This window comes from Harmonia axyridis, chromosome 7, assembly GCF_914767665.1.
Source record: "Harmonia axyridis chromosome 7, icHarAxyr1.1, whole genome shotgun sequence".
NCBI classification, from domain to species: Eukaryota; Metazoa; Arthropoda; class Insecta; order Coleoptera; family Coccinellidae; genus Harmonia; species Harmonia axyridis.
Window position 1 is genome coordinate 32543639 of NC_059507.1, and position 23592 is coordinate 32567230.

Consider the following 23592-nt stretch of genomic DNA (forward strand, 5'->3'; position numbering starts at 1 on the left):
CATGTTGCGCCGTCTTGTTGGAACCACAGCTCCTGGACATCATGGTTGTTCAATTCAGAAATGAAAAAGTTAGTAATCACGGCTCTATACTGATCACCATGGACTGTAACGTTCTGGCCATCATCGTTTTTGAAGAAGTACGGACCAATGATTCCACCAGCCCATAAAGCGCACCAAACAGTCAGTTTTTCTGGATGTAACGGTGTTTCGACATACACTTGAGGATTAGCTTCACTCCAAATGCGGCAGTTTTGTTTGTTGACGTAGCCATTCAACCATAAGTGCGCTTCATCGCTAAACAAAATAAAATGGAAGTAGTGCGCGATACGTATTCCGCACAGAACCATTATTTTCGAAATAAAATTGCACTATTTGCAAGCGTTGTTCAGGCGTGAGTCTATTCATGATGAATTGCCGAACCAAACTGAGAATAAATCACTTAACAGCTGTTAAATCGGTCGCCATCTTGAACAGTAATGCCAACTTAAAGTTATATACCTCGAAAAAAAAACCGTTATTAGCTCAAATGTTTTATTTATTTCATCTGGTCCTGAAAATGTTTGATATTTAGGAGGGGCTATGGGAGTTGGGAAGAATGTTATGTCGCCACATTCTGTGTCGCCAGCTCTCTGTCTACTCTCGATATGTAGAGAGGCGGCGAGATGAACTGAATTAATAAAAAGTCAGAAAAGTCATAGATTCAAAAAGACGACCGACGAAATATATTTGATATAAATAATAAAAAAAAGGAGAGTATATTGGAATTAAGTTTAACTATGAGAAGAATTAGTAAAATAAAATACTAGGTAAAAGGTATATAAAAAGGTTCATGTGAGGACTTTTGTATCAACTAAACGACAAAAATAATATCAACAATCTCTCTAAGGGAGCATATTCGAAGAAATTTAGTCAGGTTTCTCTGAACATTTTTCTTGCACAAATTCGGATATCCTGTTTATTTAGCTTTAATTATGCTTATTTTATGTCTTGAAAATTAATACTGAAGTGATTTCCACGTGAAATATTAGACATGTCAATAGGATTATACACTTTTATTTCATACACAATTGAAACAATGAAACAAAAAATAAGTCACATATTTTAATTTTCATATTACGAGAACGATATTTTTTCTCAGTCTTGATTACCAAATGTGCACACCAGATCACTGGGATCCCATGTAACAACACGAAGCAAGATGTTCTTATGTTTCTTCAACAAATCAGTAGAAACTGGAATTCTTTTCAACCGTCCTAAATGTTTTTTCTTCATCAGCTGTCGAACATCAGGATGTTCCGAAATATTGGTTAGTGCCTGCAAAAATTACCAATAACAGAAGCAAAAAATGTATAGCATTTTCAAATTGAAATACTGTAGATTTGCACACTAGGTGTTTCTGAAATGTTTATAGAAAATTACAGTCGGATATAAGCTTCGAAATTCGCTACGCTTTATTAACGTTTTATTTCAGAATAGAATAATCTTTTTGTTAATTAATATACATTTATGGCTATTAAAAACTCACTGAAATAAAAAATTTTCGTACATAAAAAAGAATGTATTGCACAAAGCAGATAAATAGATATTCATCATGGCTCATATCTGGAGTTAGAAAGCAAAGATTCCACTAATTCTGTGTAATTATATGCTTTATGGTTACCGTGAGAATTTCATATAATTTTAACGAATGAGCAATACGTATTGAATTGAATCTCGCGTATTCGTGATTACATTTGTGAATCTTTCATAAGTTGTCTCATTGAAGGTCTGTCAAATTAGAATTTTGCAATTCTATATTGCAGATAATGAGTACCCATGAAAAAGTTTTAGTGGATTCAACGATTGAAAATATAGGTAATATTTTAACCAATGATAATCGTTTGGCATCGGAAATTTTTACACTTTTCATTTTGGAATGTGTAGAATCGAGAATTGAATGGAATGAAATGATAAATATTTTTCTTTTATCTAGTTTCAATGAAACAAAACCTAAATTTTGCTCCAGGGTAATCTCTATCTCCATCTACTGTTTTTTTTGCAATTAAAATTTTGTTGATTTTTTCTGAGAACTGATTTTTAGTTTTAGATGAACCCAAACCACAGAATGATTTAACTCTTATCTAGTTCTTCACGACTACTGATTTTGTCTTGTATCTTCCTATGCGTTACGAATAATCAACAAAAATCGATCAAAAATAATTAACAAAAATCAAAAGAACACATTTCGTAAATAAATTTTACGGATATACCTTGAGGCAAAACAGTTGAAGATCGGGGTTCAGATGATTTTTACAAAGTCGTACCAGCCTTGTTGGTATCATCTTCATTTTAGCTGACGCAGCCTTTGCCTGGACCAACATGGTGCAATAGATCAGCACTGATGCAGCATCCACATATAAACTTTCGTCCTGGAATTTTTTAGTTGAAGATTTGTCTTATTATTTATCTGAAGATCATCTCACCTCGTGCAAGATTCTGGCCAAAATCACTAGTAGATTACATTTAGCAGCCATTTGCTTGCCTAAATCAGTAGAAGTCATCAGCATCAAACAACGAAGTGCTCCTTTTCTAACCTCCAAATCTAGAGCATCCAACAGCCGAACCTAGATTTATAGAGGGGATCTAATTTTAATAGCAGAGTCTACGTTTGTTTCAATGTATTCTATCCCGACACAACTAAGGCTCTGTAAGTCCCCTCAGAACCTTAGAGCTTGTGTGAGTTGATAAAACCGGTTATTTTTTCTGTGTAGATTATGTTACTGAGTCTCAAAGACTCTATACTGTGCAGCACATTTTTTATCCAACAGCCAATGGTTGGATACTCCTTCGTAGTCAGAATATTTCTTTCAGACCTTTCTGAATAATCGCCAGTGTTCGAAAAGCTTATTTAGAAAATTGTCCTAAAACCGATTTTTACTGAAATCGAGTGTTTCTTTTTATAAAGGGTGATTTTAGGAGAAGTTTACACTTGTCAAGAAAGTTTCGAAACAATTTTTGGTTTATGGTTGGGGGCCTCAAATGAGACTCCACAGAGTGATTTGGTCGATTCCATCGATTCTGCTTTAATTTATAACTTTAGTATTGCTCATTCAATTTTGATGAAAATATCACTGTAGTACACTGCTTTGGAGCGAAATTTTCATATTGTTTTTTTTTTTTAATTTTTATATTTGATTAACCTCCACAATCAATCTAAAATTATCACAATAAAAACCTTATATTTCAAAAAGAAGTGTTGAAATTATCAAATGTATTCATTGATAGTGTACTAAACTAAAAATTTCATCGAAATTGCAACAGCCATACCAAAATTATTGATTAAAGTAGAATCGGACCAATCACCCTGTAGAGTCTCAATTGAAGTCACCGACCATAAACCAAACAATGTTATCTATAATTTCCAACGGAACGAAAGCAGGAAGGCTTCTGCAAGGACAATGTGTATAAAATTGTGGCTGCTTCTCATAAAGCTCCACATAGCAACAATAAACACAGCACTCGGTGGCCTAGAGGTTAAGAGTGTAGACTTACTCACTGAGATGCGACAAGGTGCCGGGTTCGAGTCCCGGCGGCTCCCGATAATAATAAATTCCCCAAGCGTCTGTGACACGCCACACACAAATATACCAAAGTCACACTGATGAGTCCGGTGTGTGTGCCAGGGACGAAACGCATAAGTAGGCATATGTGAAATCCTACAAAGTAAACACTTGAGATGAACTAACTGAATGGACATCGGTAACTAAACGAAAAGAAAGATGATGTTCATACTCTGCTTGGGTTTAGAAGACGGTTTTATCAACTTTGCTACAAAAAAAATTGACAATCCCTTGAATAGAACTTTTCAAATGATCAACTATCAGAAATTATTTTTTAAAATATATATTCAGCATTGAATATAATGATTTCTCACCATTAGGTCGAAGGCTCCGGCTTCCATGCCAATGTATTTCCCATTACCATACATCAAATGCGCAAGGGTGTACAAATGAACGGATGAAACTTCCGGTTCGTCCACCCCTATTCTATCCATGAGCGGTTTGATGAAGCCAGCCTCAACAAGACCATCAGCAGCTGAAAAGACACTCAGATAAGCAAACTGAATAGAAGCGGCGCTGTTGATAATAACTCATCCAAAAGCTGGAAATCCTCTCCAAGCAATGAGCTGCCTTCAGGCGAACCTCAGGTTTCTCGTCTTTGATTAGCCGAAGAAACAATTGAACGATATCCGGATTAGCTACCATTGCCCGCTTACCATCAGCGTAGGCTGAGAGTAATTGGTAGGATAAACAGCATCTTTCTCTCACGAATTGTTCTTCCCTTGGTATCACTGTGATAAGTCTACAATATAAAAAAAGAATATAAAGCGTGTTTCAATATAAGGTTCAAGCCATTGAATTATTAATTAGACAGCTAAGTATGAAACAGCACCATAGCTTCGCTAGTCAATGGTGTAACAATCCGAATAGCAATCTAAAGAGCCCAGAAAAAACAATGGTCAATCGTAGTTTTAGATTATGGTTTCGGGTTCATTGATCTGACTGCGTTGTATTAAAGAATTGTTTTTGAAGAAAAACGCATTCCATGGTAGGTCATGTTACCTATCTTGAACTCTCAGCCTTATTGCTTCATAGGCTTTCTCAGGATTCTTGAGGAGATCATTCATAGTAGATAGAGTCCTTAGGACCATTATAACATCAGGCTGCTGCAGATCTCTTCTCTGAAAAATCGAAGAACTTTGAAGATTGGAAATATAAATGATCATTAAGTTTATCCTGCTTTTAATTTTGGTGAATTGCATATTCTGATCAAGTAGTTACTTTTTTGAACTCTCTAAGTTCCGATCAGTTCTCGAACTATAAAGTTCCGAAAATGAAGAAAAAAAATGGTATAAAAAAACAAAAATTCCGAAACAGAAGTCAGTCCTTATGTGAGCTGATTTAATCTTTCGATTTATTAGCTATTTTCTTGCAGTGTTCGATCATTTTAATTTTTTTTGTATAAGAGTTAATTTTTTCGTTGATATCAAATGTTGATGAATTAATTACATAGTACAATAATTCAATACTAAGTATTTCAACAACAATTGGACTCACCAATATGGGAATACCGCTTCTTCCAAAAGGTAGAGTTCTTTTGGTGGGATCAAAGTCATTTTCTGTAGGTATCGAAGGTTGATGAGATGCTAATCTATTCAAACCTGGGGAAACATCCAGAATGTCTTCTAGCTTCTGTTTTCTCGCTAAAAAAAGATTTGCATAATATTGTATTTCATAATTTTGTCGTATTTTTGACTTGTTTGAGGACTCACCTCGGACAATGCATCTGTTTAAGAGTCTCGGATTCACTTGTCCATGCACAGTCTGTAGATAGGAATTTTTTTGCTGACAAAACATTTTATTGATCAACTTCTTATAACTTTGTTCAAAATTGTATTAGTTGAAAAATTTTGTACAGAAAGTTACATAAAAAGGTTGACGTTCGTTTCTATCATTATGTAAATTTCATAGAGGATACATACTACTAGGTCAAAAAAATACTGGGGGAACTGGTCAATAAAACACAAATAAGTAGATATTCTTCTCCAACTGCGAAATATCTAATCTAGTTACATGAAATCGTTCATGAATGATTCGGCCCTATCAACGTACGATTTATTAATAATTATTCCATGTTTCTCATATATAAATAGACGTCTAATTAGACTCTGTTTCTTTGAATTCATGAACAATATTGTTTTAAAATGAACATAGAATTTTGATGAATAGTTATGTCAAATTCGTAACTCCATTTTTGTAGGAGATATCATTTCTTCACAATGTCTGTATTATTAAAATTTTAAACCGGGAATGGTTTCAAATTATGAAGTTCGGTTCAGTGAAGACGAATCTGCCTTCAAATTTGATTGTGTCCAGATATTGAACTAAAATCTGGACCACCCTGTATACCTATATAATATCATAGCATAAGGATTCTTTATACTGGTATTCAAATCTCGTACATATTTGGAGTCTACTTTGTTTTGACAGAGAATTAATTTTCACCTAATAATAATCCTAACAAGAGAAAAAGGCATAATAGATGTTGTCGATGTGAGTTCAGACTGTTTTATGGTCTAAAGAAGTCTGAGATGAAATTTGGTGGAGAGACCTATGAAATCTAATAAAGAGCCCTGATGAAGAATCAATAAAGATTCGAAACGTTGGCAAATTCAATAAAGTTTCTTGTTCTTTTTTGCTGTTTCACCGGTCCTCAAGCTGTGATTACCTATTTTGTTGATTCTTTATTCTATGATAATCAGTTATGTGGTCTCCAAGGATGCAATTGGCGAATTAATGAAGAAGCTCTCAAATGCTCCTGATGTCAGTGCATTCTTCATTTTTCTATCGACTGCATTGTTAGGGATTATCTAACCTAACGGTCTAATTTTCTTTTTTATCTACTTCTCATTGAAAACGCTTGCCTCCAAGCGGTAATTTGAGTTCTGAAAATTGAAGAAATTTTTCCGGGGATTATTCTATACGATTTGTGAAGTTTTTGGCCAGAAATATTCGATATAGTGATGCAAAAACAATGAGTTTCCCTTCAACAAATCTTGTCTTTTCGAGGCACTATAATTTATTGTCAAGCAAATGACCATCGACCTGAAGTTCTTCAGCCTAGTTAATCAGTTTTTTTTTAATCCATTTTATTATATTTAAAATATGTTGAAAAGAGTCTAATTCGGTGTTTTCTTGTTGATGAATATCTTCTTGCACTACTACTACTACTTGTTTGTCAATGGAAAGACCATTATGTCTTTAATGGATTTTGGTTTATTATTTATGATCCACTATCATTTATTGCTTCGGTCGACAACTTCAGTATAGAAAGGAAAGGTTAGGAAGTAATGGAAATATCTGGCTTCAAAATATCCGATTGAGAAGGGAATTTTTGGCGATGCGTTTTCTGCTCCCTATATTTTCTTGACATAATTTATCAAATTAGAGGAAAGACTTAAAAAATTTCTCTGTAATATTTTCATCCTTTAATGTCGTTCTATACATATCTTGAAAGACATAATTATTTACAGTTCGAGAATCATTGCAGGTATAGGCTTGATAGGTTGAATTATAATTTCAAGTTATTGGCCCACTAGGAACGATTACTTTGGTTTTTTATATAATATGAAAAAAATTAGCTTTTTTTGAACTGATAAGTTCAAAATTATTGAAGAATGAAAAATTTTTCAAGGGATTTATATCTGTCTAATGGAATTGTTCTTCTTTCAGAAACAGAGAGCAAAATTCAGCGTTTTTTCTTGAATATATATAATTTGAATATATATTTTCGAAGTTCACGGACTATGTTAAGTAATTGAAGAGTGAAAAAAATATTTCTCAAAAATAATTAATAAATAAATTAATGTTTCAAATGAATATCACTAACATTTTTCAAGCTTTCATATGACTCACTTTGTACAGATAAGTGAGACAAGCGAATATCAGATCATACCCAAAAATGAATAATCCGACCAAGTTAGGTACTAGATATTAGAGTGTTAAATCTTTTGCTTCTTAAAAACCGAAGCAGTCATTCCTTCTGGTTTTGTCGAAAGTAACTACGCTTAGCAAACTTCTATTTTGAAGAAGCTACGATGGATTTTATATATCTCGAAGGAATTCTTGGAACACAACTATCCCTAACTTTAATATCAAAAATAGCTTTACAGTTAGGCTTATCTTAAAATGTTTCGTACATCGTAGATTGAGTTTTATTGATACTTTTCTGCCAAAAATGTTACTTAAACAGAGTTATGGCTCAAAATGTCAGTACCATAATCTTCATTTTGCGATACCTATAGGTACATAAATATAATTATTTCATTTTTTATATCATTTTTTAATGTCAATTTCATTATATTCGAGTAAATTTCAAAGGAACTCTGAAGTTCAAATTATGCTCAAGAAATCCACAAAAATTAGGTAGTGAAAAAAATTTAATAACCTATATGCTCAACAGAACATTACCGTTTACACTTATTTTTTGTGCCATAACCCTGTTGAATATGTAAACAAAAGTAATAGAATATTCTACCAAGAATTATAATAATAGAATATAAAAATTTAAAATAAAATAAATAATCTCATCAAGAAGAGAAATGTAGGTACCAAATTTCACATTAAAAAAACTCATTTCCTACAATCGACAGGAAATCATGAGTGAATAAAAGTTATACATATAGATACTGAAGAATAATACGTTTGCTGGTATTTCCCATGATTATTCGGATTATTTATCTACTTTGTGCTTTTTTCCAACTCAGAAAATTGATGTGATTATGAATTAGCTGATTTTGAAACTATAGATCATAAAGGGAGGGCTGAGACTACAGTTTTTCTGTTTAAGATAAGTTCTAGTTAGAGATTAAGTTAACGATAATATTAGCACCCCACTTCATAATCTTACTGATGAACACTTTGGAAAAATAATAGAAAACTTACAGATCACCACTTACTGCCAAAACTCAGTTCAAACATTCAAATTTCAGTGAATGTACAAACGATGTTACCCAACAATAAACAATTTAGACGGATCTAAAATGAGAATTAAAACCACCTAATATTATTACGTTAGGTACATAATAATAATGATGACAATAATTTCATTGTAGATACATGATGTTAGCAATTTTTCATCAATCAAAATTTGTTGTAACGATTTTGTTTGCTGAACTGAAGCTTGGCAATCATAACAATCTCAACATCGCCAATATATATTTCAAAGATAAAATATTTGTTTTTCGAATTGAGGTAGTGTATAGAAGAGTATGTTCTGAATATTTATTTCAAATTGTCGATAACTACTTCAAGAAACAATTTTTTTTATGGAAAATTCAACATGATAACGAGTTATTTACATTATTTTCTCCAGAGAACTAGAAGAACTCTGACCAAAATGAAAAGAGCAGCTTTTCAAGTAGATACAGTAACTATATTCGAAAAAATTATTTTCTCAGTGAAAACTGCCAATTACCTCAGAAAATTTAGAAATTAATTAAATTAGTTTTTCTACAGATGTGTCTAGATATAATCCGTTTTATTTAGAGTTTTTTTCGCGCAAAGAACCTTAAGACTCTCATGGTTGGATAGCAAAGAGTGATCAAGTGAATGAATTTTTTTTCAATATGATCTGATATTGAAGATCAGTAATACTTGAGGATAGAATGATAGGATAACCAGAGCCTTTTGACGAAAACGTGAAACTAGCGATGGCTCACCTTGACACATCTGCAAATAACACGTCCAACGATTGAAAACAAATTTTAATAAAATTTAATAATGGTAAGATAACCTACATTCAGTCTTCAAAAGCGAAGAAATAAACCGATAGAGCCAAGCTCGATTTACAAACCAAACAGCTTCGATGGTTTACTTGTCAGATAGTCCAGACATGGACTTTTTCGGCTACTATACACCAACTGGAGTGATCGTAATAGCTCGATATTATATGAAGGTTTCCCACGAATTTTTCAATGAGTTGATCGAGCTCCCCCTCCCTAAAAACGTGGTAATACCGATGATAGGTTATCTCACCGCCCATGTTTTCTGATACCAGGGACTCTTGAGATGTGGTACCGCTGAAGGTGCTACTATTCAAATTCTTTCCTTTCACGTTGCTAGGCGCCTTTCTTGAGGACGATTCTAAGCTGGAGGTTGAGCTTGTAATGCATTCACTCCTCTTCAGGGGGTTCTTGAAACTACCATTTCCTAAGGAAGATATTCAAATATATAGTGAACAAGTCATATTTGCACATGAAATACACTGATCAACAATTGCTAGGGATCACTTATGAACTTCTCTTCATTTGTATTTTTTTCAAGTTATCTCGTGAATATCTGTACATTATATGTTCTCTAAGGAAAAAGTAAGATGTTTTGAGTTGATTATATCAAAGTCTTCCTCACTTCATCGGCTCTTGTTCACAAAATCGATTATTATCTGTAGGCTGTTACAGGTGGAGTGAAAAGCAATGTGGTATTTGTTATTAAATCTGTTTTTTTTCTCTCGTTCAAACACATAAGGTGACAATAATTGAAGAAATGAAAACAATATCAGCTTATCAGTCATGCCGAGAAGACGTTTGGCTCCTGTGCAACTGGACCAAATCATACGGTGGATACAGGAAGGTTTGTCCCAGCGAGAAGTGTCCCGGCGGTTGAATGTTTCGCAAAGTGTCGTGAGTCGGGCTTGGAATAGGTTCATCCAAAACGACTCAGTAACTTATGTTCATGGGGGAGGTCGGCAGCGCAGTAAAACAGCTGCCCAAGATCGTCTTTTGATCCTCAATGCTAGGAGAAATCCCACTTACCCGGCGTCGCGGCTCAATAGATCACTGAGAGTTGCAACAGGAGTTCTAATTTCGAACCAGACTGTAAGACGAAGACTACATGTTCGTGGTGTGAGAGCACGTAGGAGGGTACAACATCCCCGTTTGAATAGGGAACACCGGGTTCATCGACGGCAATGGGCTGAGGAGCACCGCAATTGGACACTTGAAGATTCGAACCGATGTTTATTTACGGATGAGTCTAGATTTCGTTTGGTCAACTCCGATGGACGTATTCTTGCTTGGAGGGAAAGAGGTCGAAGGTATGCAGAACAGTTTATGGTACCCACAAAAGCTTTTGGCGGAGGTTCTATATGTGTATGGGGAGGCATTTGTTTGAACCAACGCACAGAGTTGGTTGTTCTGCAGAACACCACCATGACCAGCCAGAGATATCACGATATGATTATTGAACCCATAATTGTTCCGTTTGCGGCTGCCGTGGGCGAGAATTTCATTTTAATTGACGATAATGCCCGTCCACACCGTAGTCGTCTGGTTAATGAAGCGCTAGAAACTACTCATGCTATTGATAGGATGGACTGGCCAGCTCGCTCTCCAGACATGAATTGCATCGAACATGTCTGGTCTGAGATGTCTAGACAATTGTCAACCTTAGAACAACCGATCAATAACCTGGAGGACCTTTCTAACGCTTTACGGGATATTTGGACGAATTTGCCACAAAATTTTATAAATCGTTTGATCGAAAGTATGCCTCGTAGGGTAGAATGCTTGAGACGAGCTCGTGGGGGACCAACTAGGTACTAGCTTAACCGAAACTTCAGCCTTCTTGTGGTTTCATCATAAAATTTTTATGTTATTCAAACACAGAATTTTGAGTGTTCCTAATAAAGTCTTTTTTTTCTCTCCAACTTTCCATTTTTTCATTCTTTTCTCAAGTGAACCATATTATCAACTGAAAATACTCTGATATCTGACTAAATTTATAATCTTGGAGCGAATATTTCAGAAATAAATTTAGAACAAGTAAGTGATCCCTATCAATTGTTGAGCAGTGTATTTCAGCTTATAATCCATATTTTTGAACATACTTGCTGGGGTGATAGCTGCCTCTGGTACAGAAACTAGGGAAGCGGTACTGCCTTCATTGCTACCTCTGCCAGAAGAAGATAGTTCTCCTCTTTCTAAAAAGTCGGTATTGGTCCTTTCTGAACTCATCGAATCTATGGACGATTCAGATAGTAGGTTGAATGATGTGGCGGTACTCGAAATCATGGACACCATGGAGGTTGTGCTACTCCCTGCAAACAATAATTTATTACCAAAAGGTCATAAGGTTGTTGATAGGAAATGAGTTTTTTGTCGATCTTGTCTTTAGTTATCACTCCTTGAGGGATGTGTCCTTAATCTTTTTATTTGTTTTCACACATAGAAAAGTTTAAAACTGAGTTATTCTTACCCTTCTCCGAATCGCACGAGTCCGTGGAATTTCCCAACCTAACGAAATTCTTCGAGTTGAACCTCAGAACGTTATCACTCTCAGAACTCGTAGATGTCTTGTCTGGAGTACATCTGTCCTTCTCTAAAAATTCGTTGCTAGAGTTGGATCGAGAACTGTCTAACTTCACAATATCTCCAGTATTTTTATTTTTATCGTCCACCACCGTATCTGTTCCGTTTTTCGCGCATTGTTCTACTTTTGTCCTAGATTTCCGGTTGTATCTACATTTACAGTCGTTTTTTTTACAAACCGCACAACGGTTGAATGAGATCTCACTCGCGCTAAGTTTGGCCAAGTATTCGTTTTGCTTCTTTATTTCGGCACTGAGCTTGGAGAGATCATCCAATTCTGTGCTGAGTCTGTGGATGTAGGGATCGTTGATATTCTCCAATGATGTATTGTCTAAATGTCTCTTAGTTTTCTTTTGGTATTCATCTATCTCCTGGAGAAGCTTCTCACTGAGTTTTTCAGCGAAGTCTTTCAAATGGATGTTGCTGTCTTCTTTCCAATGATTTGGGGAGTTCTCCTTAGGTACTAATGGCGTGGTTTCGAAGGAGTAAGATCTTTTTATCACAGACATGACATCAGTAGCACGAACCTGACGTTTGCTGAACTTTGGACTAGTCTTGATTACCTACGGATATTTTCGATAAGAAACCAGATACTTGATCAGTATAAGTGGATTTATGATACTAACCTTCGTGACTGCTTCATCTAGGGAGCTTGCCACACCAGCAGCTGCTTCCAACAGCTTATTCTGCTTGGTATTTTTGTACGTTGGAAATTTGAACCTGCTCTCCTCCTCTACTGGTCTTTTTTGGTCCGATTTCACACTAACTATGCTATCTACAGAATCTGGTGAGGATATGGCGCTTGAGTCACTGTCCTTATCATCAGTTTCGGGGTTGAAAAGCTCTAAAGAAATCAGCTTAGGTAGTGGTTCTGCTGAAACTTTACCGTCTGCTGCTGAGGAATGTCTGATCAGAGGAAAATTTGCTTTGTTCGCTTTCAAAGCGAAACCTGGACTCTGACTCAGCATTTCTCGAATTCTTTTCAGTCTTTCTGTTCTTGTTTCAGTGGCTTTTTCCTCCTCAACTGATTTTTGTTTCGGTGGATTAACTTGGCATTTGGGAATTAGGTTTGGAGATGTATTTGATAGAGTATTTGGACACGGTTGCACGATTCTCTTGAATTCTGGTATAGGTACTACTGTGTATTTATTAGCTAATGGCTTGCATCTTTCTGGAGGTTTCTGAAGATTATTTGCAATTAATTAAAAAATATATTTTTGTAGACAACAACTTACCTTTACTGTTAATGTATCTCTATTCTCAAAACAAGGCATTTCTAAGAACTCCTGCTTGGTCGTGGGTTTAGGTGAACTTAGCTGCTTTGTTAGTGGATATACTGTGAGGGGCATCTGTTTTATTCTAGGACTTGTTGGACAAGAAGATTGCCTTGAAAGAATTTAAAAATAAATTTCCGTTCATATTGATGAGGAATAATGACATGAATGATTAATGATTTTATTATTCTTACACCAAGAAACAATTATTTGCAACTTGACTTTTGGTCACAACATGGCAGTCCCATATGAATAATGAAATGAAAAAAATTCTAAGAATGTATATTTTCAGGTATCAACAGCAGATAGTTGCAAGTAAATGAAACGGTGTGATATGGTCTTTAGAGGATGGTGCAAAGTGGACAGACTTCCTCCTCATTAAATCTTAAATATTTTCTCAAAACAATTATCGAAAGGCGATAGCATGTTTGATTGTTTCTCGAAAAAATATGTTCCTATTGAACATCGCAATTTGTAATGACAAGACTAATAACAATGTAAAGGATATTTTAATTGAGCTCACTTGAGTTTAGGAGATGTTGGCATCGATGATGTCCTAACTTTAGGCGAAGTAGGATCAGAAGGCAGAGGTGTTGGTGACATTGGGTTGGATTTGGGGACGAAGATGACTGATGCAAAAGAATCCTCGGAATCCACGCTTGTGTCGCTTTGAAGACTACTATCTTTAGAGCTATCCGAACCATCTTCCTTAGATGACCTTCTTTCTATTGGTTCTTTTTGTTGAACATCTTCATTAGTGGAGCTGAGTTTGGTTTCCAGAATATCTGAAAAATGAATAATTTAGATTTGAGGATTTATTTTTCAATATTCTTACCTTTCGGAGTTAGAGGACTAGAACCTTCAGAACTCTTCCAATTTTGAAACATTCTCGCGAATCCATTCCTCAACGACTGCCCTGTTACTTTCTCAATATTATTGGTAGAGTTCTTGAACTTATTGGTGAATCCAGTCTTGATTAGTTGAAATCTCTTCGAAGTTGATACAGACAAGATTGAGTCTTTGAATGATTCAAATGTATGTCTTTGATATATCAGTTCTTCGTTTAGAGAAACCTGTTTTTGGATGTTTCTCCTCACTCTTTCTTTTTCTTGTACCCTGTCTGACATTAGTTCTTCGTTCAATGAACGTTGCTTTAGAATGCTACTCCTTCTGTTTGTATGTAGAGTCTTGAACATAGAAGACTGAAAATTATTCTCATTGTTAGTTCAATGAAGAGACTAAATTTAGGTGAGAATTGAGTGCACCATTAAGTGATGTTAAAAATGAATTTATCTTTTGAAATATGAAATAATTTTAGGAGAAAGACTTAAAAAATCACCAAAAAATAGGAGAAAAGTAACATCTAATAGGAAAAATTTTTTACCGGGGTTCTAGAAATGTTGGCCATATCAGTAGGTTGGTCAAGTGCTTCATCAGCATCTTCTTCGCATACTGATTTCTTCTGTTTCACAAGTTTTGGCTTTCCAAGATGACGACTGCTACCCTCAATTTGAATTTCCGGTTTTACAGTTTCTATTTCTTTTTCGTTGCAGATTTCTTTCGTTTCTATGTTATCGTCCTCTTCACATTGAACAGAAACAACAGTGTCATTGTTTTCCACTGTTTTTATATTGGTGAGGCTTCTAGATTTGAAACCCGCCTGGGGCAAATCACTCATCAACTGTGATGATGGAAATGTTTTTCTTCTTTGGCCAATTGCAATGGTTTCGTCATCAATTCTCCTCAGTTCTATCGGTATATCTTGAACATTATCCATACAGTCACAACATTCGCAAGGCTGGATTCCTCCTGGATCAAATCTGTAATGAAAAAATCGACATTAACCACGAATTATTAGAATGAGATTTGAGGATTTGGTTACCTTTTCGAGGAAGACTCTTTATGGCATGTTGTCCAGCTCTCTAAGAACCAAGGTTTGTGCATACTGACCCTCCTTCCACCAGCAAGTCTTTGAAGAGCTCTCCTGACAAAGCTGTAACAGGTTTCGTTTGGACTGGATAGACTAGAACTACTCTGGGATAAATTTCGGCCAGGATTCATGTTTTTCTGTCTCCTATTACGTCTCTTCAAGGTGATTCTGGACCTAGAATAGCATCATGATGTCTTCGAAATCTTTCGAATAGTTGATAATACCAACCTCAAGGACTTGTTGGATTCTGTATCACTGGTTTGCGTATACGCATTGTAAGGCAAGTAGCTATCGTCTTCCGAAGTTGATGTGGCTGACGTTAGCTCAAATGAAGGAGTATTAAGTAGGTTTTTTGGTCGCCTCCAAGGTACAAGAACATCCTGACTCTCGAACTTCCTATGACTTTGTTCCATTGCCCAGACTGATATGATGATTCTTCCTCCGATTCTTAAAACCCTAGCCAACTCACGTATCGCATTTACTCTTCTTTCAGTTGTGGCCAAGTGGTGAATCACAGCTATTGAGATCACAGCATCTAAGCTATCATCACGAAATGGAAGAGACAAGTTGTCCAAAATAATAACCTGAAGAATTCATGTGATGTAATATTTTTGATGAGTACCAATCTTTTGAAATTATAAATTTGATACTAATTTTTCGTACTCACTTCGTTGTCTTTTTCCCTAGCCACATTCGTGAGCCGCAAAGACTTATCTCCGCCTATATTGAAGATGGCATTGTTGAGGCTCAAATACTTTCCATTTCCACAACCTTGAAGAAATAATGATCATAGAGAAATTTTTTTATAGAATTGAAGCACTCACCTATATCACATACTATAGAACCCGGTTCTAAACTGTCCAAAAAGGATTTAACTTTAGGCCAAGGTTTGCTTTGGGGATTGTCGTAGAATTGTTCGTAAACATCGTGAACGTATGCGTTTTCTAGGGCAACACTTCTAGCTAGTCTTTCATCTCCTACTGACATGGCTATTCGTTGTTCTGCGCTTGAATAAAAAAAAATAGGAATATTTCGAATAATCTCAGATTAAGGAAGGGAGAGAGTCTCGTAAATCTTTGAAAAGAAAATGTTATAAATGGAATTAATTTAGATTCCTTCAAATGCTTTCAAGCATGTTGTCATGATTGTATCACACTGATTTTGGATTGATGACAATTTTTTTTTATTTCGTTCACCAACTAACTCACCTACTATTAGGCCAATTGAAAAGTCTCCGATCTGATGCACAGATGGCGGTGCTAGTATTAAATTCATATGATTTTTAGTTAGTACCAACCTTCAAACGATACGTGTCAAAAATTGACAGCAGTCCGACCATTAGTTTGTAGGATATTGCGTTGTGAGTGTAGCTACTTTTGTTATTTGAAAAAAGACGAAAATAAAAGAATTTCGTGTGCTGATAAAATATTGCTTTTTGAAGGGGAAAAATACAGTTGAAGCAAAATCTTGGCTTGATGAAGAGTTTCCGGGGTCTGCACCAGGAAAATCAACCATCATTGATGATGGTATATGGTAAGTTTAAACGTGGTGAAATGAGCACCGAAGACGGCGAACGTAGTGGATACCCAAAAGAGGCTGTCACCGACGAAAAAACAAAAAAGATCACACAATAATTTCTAATGACCGTAAAGTGAAGTTGATCGAGATAGCAGAAATTGTGAAGATATCATCTGAACGTGTACATCGTATCATTCACGAATATTTGTACATGAGAAAGATGTGTGCAAAATGGGTGTCGCGCGAGCTCACACTTGATCGAAAGCAACAACTTGTTAATGATTCTAAGCAGTGTTTTAAGCTGTTTAAGTGCAATAAACCTGAATTTTTGCGTCGATATGTGACAATGAATGAAACATGGCTCTATCAATTCACTCCAGAGTCCAATCGACAGTCAGCTGAGTGGACTGCACACGATAAACCGAATCCAAAGCGAGGAAAAACACAACGGTCAGCTGGCAAAGTTATGGCATCTGTATTCAGGGATGCGCAAGCTATAATATTCATTGATTCCCTTCAAAAGGGCCAGACCATCAACAGCGATTATTATATAATGGTATTGGATCATTTAAAGGATGAAATCGTTAAAAAACGGCCCCATTTGAAGAAAAAAAAGGTGCTGTATCATCAAGACAATGAGCCGTGTCACAAATCAATGAAAGCAATGGCAAAATTGCTTCTGCATCAACCGAATTCGCCAGATCTGACCCCTAGCGACTTTTTCCTCTTCTCAGACATCAAAAGAATGCTCGCTGGAAAGAAATTCAACGCCAATGAAGAGGTAATCGACGAAACTGAGGCCTATTTTGAAGCGAAAGACAAATCTTAATCCAAAAATGGTATCGAAAAGTTGGAAGATCGCTATTATCGCTGTATCGCTCTCGAAGGCAACTGTGTTGAATAATAAAATCGAATTTTACCAAAAAAAATTTTTTTTATGGCAGACTGGGGACTTTTCAATTGGCCTGTTAAATAATAAACATATCTGAGCGAGATAGAAAAATGCAGTAAATGTTCTGGATTTATACAACACGAAGCGATTTATATCGCAGACAAGAATTTCACTATTATATCCACTCCCAAACTTCAACCGATACAGATATATACTTCGTTCGTGACAGTTTGAGGTAAGATGAGTTTATACCTACACCATCGATCTGCCTAGCTATCTAGCTACAAGATATTTATTGAAGGAATTCGTAACTTGTACTCAAAGACTGCATCATGAGAGTTCGTTAACATATCGATTTCGTTCTTTATGCATTTTGTATGTGTTCGAATGGAGAATTCTGTCGATGAAAAATATCTACTCTATAAATTGCAATTAATCAAAACGATAAGAAGTTCAATATTGAATAGACGATCGAAAAGAAAATAGACTTTCCTTCTCAAATAATAATATCGTGTGAATAGTTCTTTGTTGAAAAGTTAGAAATAATAAATTTTGTCATGTCTAATTCCAAACATTTGAATGGAACTAGCAATTTTTATTCCAACTATTATGATTTTTACTAAGTTGGCTAACTTACAGTCACACGGAGCTTCATCCTTTGTAATTGAAAATAGATTCAAATAAAATTTTGTGTGTCCAAAAACTCTTGATTATAGAAGTTAATGATTATAAATGAAGCCGAAGAAATCCTATATAATACTCTGCTAATAAAGCTTTGTTTTCATCGGTTGAAAGAAAAAATTGAAGAGAATTCACAGCTAGAACTGAAATCGATTCTCCAAAACCCGTTGATAAAAAGTGTTGGCTGTGAAACTAGAACTGAATGTGGCTCGCTTGAAGGCTTGGTCCACTCGCACAATTTTTCGCGCTGAATTATCTTCCGTTTTGGCTAGTGCGAAATTTCACTCACAGCGAGTAAATTTCGCTCGAGTGACTTTCGCGAGGGAGTTTCGCTAATGTGAAGGTAGCTTTATGTGTTATTATGCATTAGTTATTGAATAGTGTTTCAAAAGTGGATTGCAATCTAGCGGTTTCATAAATAAAATTATTGTTCAAACTTGAATATTAAAAATGTTTTATGTAATGAAGATGCTTGAAGTGAATTCTCCCTATAGTGTCTTTCATTAAATTTTATGTGACAGTTAGTGTACCCTGTTTTCCAGCATAAACAATTTCAAGAACCAACAACTCTTCGTATTTAGATACGTCCCAATTTGTTAACACTGATTGTGAATTTTTTTATTTTATAATTGTTTATTTTAGAGACCTGAAGAAGGTCATAACCTATGACCGAAATGTCAACTGATAAAACTTTCGAAAAGAAGAAGTTCCAAACGAGAATTTTTTATTCCCTTATAAATTCTTTCAACATATCAGTAGGTAGGAAGTTATCAACATGAAATTTTGCACTAGACTTGAAATTGTCATTATACATCTAAATGCAAATGTTCATCTCTATCGAATATACGTGACGAAGTGATAGAGTAATCTTTTCGAAAAACAAGCTCCCAAAAAGGCATAATTAGAATTCTGCACAATAGCAATATTTGAGTGGTAATAGTGTTCACAGTCACGAATAAATTTTTTATTACGAATCGAAATGAATGAAAAAATATGGAATGTTCCATTGAAAAAAATATCTTTTTATGAAATATTATGACAATGCGACTGTCAATTTGTTTTTTTTTCGGCGGCGAGAAGGCCACTAAAAATTCTACAAGTTTGCCCATTTAACCGCCATCGATTCAGGATTTTAGGGTTGAAATTCTACCTGCAAATAAATTTCAAATTTTATGTAAAATTTTGTTTTGAAAAAACAAATAAAGAGAAGCACTGATGTGTAATCAGGAGTTTTTGAGCGCACGTTCATTCAATATATATGGTAAGTTATTTATTAATCATATATATATATGCTATATGCGCATAAATGACGAGTGCTCGAATATTCCTGACTTTTCTCCTAATGTGTAAGGCGAAAATTCAATTAGTAACATTATATATTACTTGCTGCTTTTGAATGACATCATAATTGAAGTATGTATAATGAAAGTTCAAGTTTTTAAATGGTCTTTACTGAAATAGACCAGATATTGTGAGGTTTTCAAGTGGATTTACAGTGAATAAATAGTAAGAATGAAATGTAAACTGACTAACCAAAGGATTTATGAATAAATGATGTCACACGCATATAATTTCATTAAGAAAATTCATTATGGAGGTAATTGTCACGTGGATACCAAGTACGTTGTCAATTCAGCCCTTATTTCTTTCAATAAAACTTGATTTACTCAATTCAGATATATCTACATGCGAAAAGCCAAAATATCAAAGGAAACCAAAATTTTCAAAATGAAATCAGGGAAAAGTAATAGATGCAATAGGTTAGTTAATTATGAATCAACATCTAAATTACATGTCAGTTGATCAAACATTTCGACTCTTCGAGTTTATTTATAATATTTTTGTTTGGTTCCGCATCCATTAAAAGTAAATAAAGAATGGAAGGCCATATATGGTAAGTTATTTATTAATCATAAGAGTGCGCTATATATATGCTATATGCGCATAAATGACGAGTGCTCGAATATTCCTGACTTTCCTCCTAATGTTTAAGGTAAAAATTTAATCAGTAATATTATATATTACCTGCTGTTTTTGAATGACATAATAATTGAATTATAATGAAATTTCAAGTTTTTAAATAGTCTATACTGAAATAGACCAGATATTGTGAGGTTTTCAATTAGATTTACAGTGAATAAATAGTAAGAATGAAATGTAAACTGACTAACCAAAGGATTTATGAATAAAAGATGACACACGCATATAATTTCATTAAGAAAATGCATTATGGAGGTAATTGTCACGTGGATACCAAGTACGTTGTCAATTCAGCCCTTATTTATTTCGATAAAACTTGATTTACTCAATTCAGATATATTTACATGCGAAAAGCTAAAATATTAAAGGAAACCAAAAATTTCAATATGAAATTAGGGAAAAGTAATAGATGCAATAGGTTAGTTAATTATGAATCAACATCTAAATTACATGTCAGTTGATCAAACACTTCGACTCTTCGAGTTTATTTATAATATTTTTGTTTGGTTCCGCATCCATTAAAAGTAAATAAAGAATGGAAGGCCGAACGAACAAGGCGAAAATATTCCTGAATAAATAATGAATCTTTATCTGATACACATATAATTTCATTCAGAAAATTCATACGGTGGCTGTTTTTACGGCTACAACCCTTGTTTCGTCAACGAAACGAGCCGATACACGAAAATTCAAACAGAAAATCATCGGCATACTTATTGATCGTTCGTGGCTCTCTCTTTTCCTTAACCCATATAGATATTTTACGTCAGTTCATCGTTCATTCACAGCATTTACTCCCACCGACTGACATCAGTTGGGGGAAACGCGAAGAAGATCGAAAATCGAGCACTTGCACAACGATCGACAAGGAGATAAAAGGAAACGTCGGCTATGGAGATGCACAAGATGAAATTGCAGGTTACCTCAGATTTCCACAGCTCCAAGGAGGGTTAGTCCTGATGGCTGGCTAGACGGCCCAACTCGAGGGTGTTGTTTCTGTCACCACATACTCTTCCAAGCGCGGCACCTGTATCGTACGTAGCCGCGCCGAACATGTCACTAGATTTCGTTTCAGGACTTCACTGGAGTGTGGAGTGATTTTGTGTGTGGGCGCCCGATGACGTCAAAGGAAGGAGCCATGCGCCGCCGCCTTTGCAATTTCCACCCCCTGTTTGTCTGCACCAATTTTGAATCGTTATTAATCGCGGAGACGTTGGAGGTTGGAGGGACGCTGGTTTTTGGGCCGGATGATGAATGCTTGACGCTCTTGATGAGGGGATGGGGTTTGTGGGTCTGGCGGCCCTGTGAAGTCATAGGGTGTCCTTTTTAATTTTCGGGCTCGGTTTTTATTACGTTGATGCGACGTTTTATATGATCGGTTGGAAGGGTCCGGCTATTTTTCTGTTTGCTTCAAATCATTTTTTTTTATTTCGAAATACAGAGTGTTTCCGAATTTCTGATATAGGGGTCCCACAGGGATCTATTCTAGGACCAATCATATTTATTCTCTTCATTAATGACTTGCCAGATCATAGTTGATTTTCTAACCTTCCAACATTGTTTTATTGCAATGTTAGGTCGAAGGGTGTATTACTACTCATTTTTATGGCTTCTAGAATATACCATATCAAGTTATTCCTCTAATTTTTATGTTTTATCTATAGCATTCGAATATTCAAACTATAAGGGTTTCCATACATCATCTTTGTTGAACGCTGAAGATTACTATAAAATCTTGGGAGTTAGTCAGAATGCGAGCAGTTCTGAAATAAAGAAAGCTTATTATAAATTAACGAAAAAGTATCATCCTGATGTGAATAAGGAAGATCCATCAGCAGCTTCAAAGTTTCAGGAAGTGTCTGAAGCTTATGAGGTAAAATTCAGTCTATTTATTTGGTCTAAATGATGAAACGAGATCTTTAGATATTGGGGGATGACACTTAACGCAAACAATTTGATCAATGGGGTGCTACTGCAGAACAGATGGGTGGAATGGGAGGACCTACAGGCACTGGCACTTCTTATGGTCCTGATGGTTTCAGCCAAAGTTGGGCATACCAGAGTACCATAGATCCTGTGAAGTCATAGGGTGTCCTTTTCAATTTTCGGGCTCGATTTTTATTACGTTGATGCGACGTTTTATATGAGCGGTTGAAAGGGTCCGGCTATTTTTCTGTTTGCTTCAAATCATTTTTTTTTATTTCGAAATACAGAGTGTTTCCGAATTTTTGATATAGGGGTCCCACAGGGATCTATTCTAGGACCACTCATATTTATTCTCTTCATTAATGACTTGCCCGATCATATAACGAGGTATATAACTTTAAGTTGGCATTACTATTCAAGATGGTGACCGATTTAACAGCTGTCAAGTGATTTATTCTCAGTTTGGTTTGGCAATTCATCATGAATAGACTCACGCCTGAACAACGCTTGCAAATAGTGCAATTTTATTTCGAAAATAATGGCTCTGTGCGGAATACGTATCGTGCACTACGTCCATTTTATTTTGTTTAGCGATGAAGCGCACTTTTGGTTGAATGGCTACTTCAACAAACAAAACTGCCGCATTTGGAGTGAAGCTAATCCTCAAGTGTATGTCGAAACACCGTTACATCTAGAAAAACTGACTGTTTAGTGCGCTTTATGGGCTGGTGGAATCATTGGTCCGTACTTCTTCAAAAACGATGATGGCCAGAACGTTACAGTCAATGGTGATCGGTATAGAGCCATGATTACTAACTTTTTCATTCCTGAATTGAAAAACCATGATATCGAGGAGCTGTGGTTCCAACAAGACGGCGCAAAATGTCACACAGCTCGTGCCACAATCGATTTATTGAAATACACGTTTGGTGACCGCCTAATTTCACGTTTTGGACCTGTTAATTGGCCTCCAAGATCTTGTGATTTAACACCGCTAGACTACTTTCTGTGCGGCTATGTAAAGTCATTGGTCTATGCGGATAAGCCACAAACCCCATTTGGAAGACAACGTTCGCTGTGTTATTGCCGATATACGGCCACAAATGTTGGAAAAAGTCATCGAAAATTGGACCTCCAGATTGGACTACATCCGAGCCAGCCGTGGCGGTCATATGCCAGAAATCACATTATTTAAAATGTAATGCCATTATCCTACGGATAAATAAAATTCATGTTAATCGAATAATCCATTGTTGTTTTATAGCAATTTAAAGTTCTATAGCTCTAAAAAAAAACACCCTTTATAATATAATTTCATGGGGAAATGCAGATAATGTCCATAGGATACTAATTCTGTCACAAAAACGTGTACTGCAGATGATTTTTCAGATTAGAATACCGGCTTCCTGCAAACCAATATTTATCAAAAATAAAATAATGACTGTTCCTTCCCTTTTAATCTACCGATGTTTAGTTTATGTCAAGA

At 35.5% G+C, this 23592-nt stretch overlaps 2 protein-coding genes across 2 annotated transcripts; both read right to left on the reverse strand.

Annotated features, from left to right (window-relative positions):
* Positions 1-1037: 1037 nt before the first annotated feature.
* LOC123684213 lies at positions 1038-5507 on the reverse strand. The gene is made up of 8 exons (XM_045623384.1): positions 5312-5507; positions 5097-5242; positions 4602-4720; positions 4130-4341; positions 3914-4074; positions 2463-2603; positions 2250-2408; positions 1038-1314 (listed from the first exon to the last, which is right to left on the reverse strand). Exons 1-8 carry the CDS (start codon positions 5394-5396, stop codon positions 1135-1137), a joined length of 1203 nt encoding a protein of 400 aa, XP_045479340.1. The 5' UTR covers positions 5397-5507; the 3' UTR covers positions 1038-1134.
* A 1814-nt stretch (positions 5508-7321) lies between these two features.
* LOC123684591 (probable serine/threonine-protein kinase nek3) lies at positions 7322-21322 on the reverse strand. Its single transcript, XM_045623906.1, has 13 exons — positions 21104-21322; positions 15934-16115; positions 15777-15880; positions 15338-15693; positions 15062-15283; positions 14564-14999; positions 14015-14381; positions 13703-13964; positions 13141-13291; positions 12532-13086; positions 11793-12468; positions 11425-11634; positions 7322-9749 (listed from the first exon to the last, which is right to left on the reverse strand). Exons 2-13 carry the CDS (start codon positions 16094-16096, stop codon positions 9418-9420), a joined length of 3834 nt encoding a protein of 1277 aa, XP_045479862.1. The 5' UTR covers positions 16097-16115; positions 21104-21322; the 3' UTR covers positions 7322-9417.
* Between the last annotated feature and the right edge of the window lie 2270 nt (positions 21323-23592).

Coding starts and splice junctions, on each gene's coding strand:
- LOC123684213 (XM_045623384.1), bottom strand. CDS start 5,396: ATGTTTTGTCAGCAAAAAAATTCCTATCTACAGACTGTGCATGGACAA. Junction 2,604..3,913: donor CCGGAGCCTTCGACCTAATG/GTGAGAAATCAT, acceptor CTATAAATCTAG/GTTCGGCTGTTGGATGCTCT. Junction 1,315..2,249: donor TTCAACTGTTTTGCCTCAAG/GTATATCCGTAA, acceptor TAATTTTTGCAG/GCACTAACCAATATTTCGGA.
- LOC123684591 (XM_045623906.1), bottom strand. CDS start 16,096: ATGTCAGTAGGAGATGAAAGACTAGCTAGAAGTGTTGCCCTAGAAAAC. Junction 14,382..14,563: donor CCAACATTTCTAGAACCCCG/GTAAAAAATTTT, acceptor AATAATTTTCAG/TCTTCTATGTTCAAGACTCT. Junction 13,965..14,014: donor TAGTCCTCTAACTCCGAAAG/GTAAGAATATTG, acceptor TTCATTTTTCAG/ATATTCTGGAAACCAAACTC.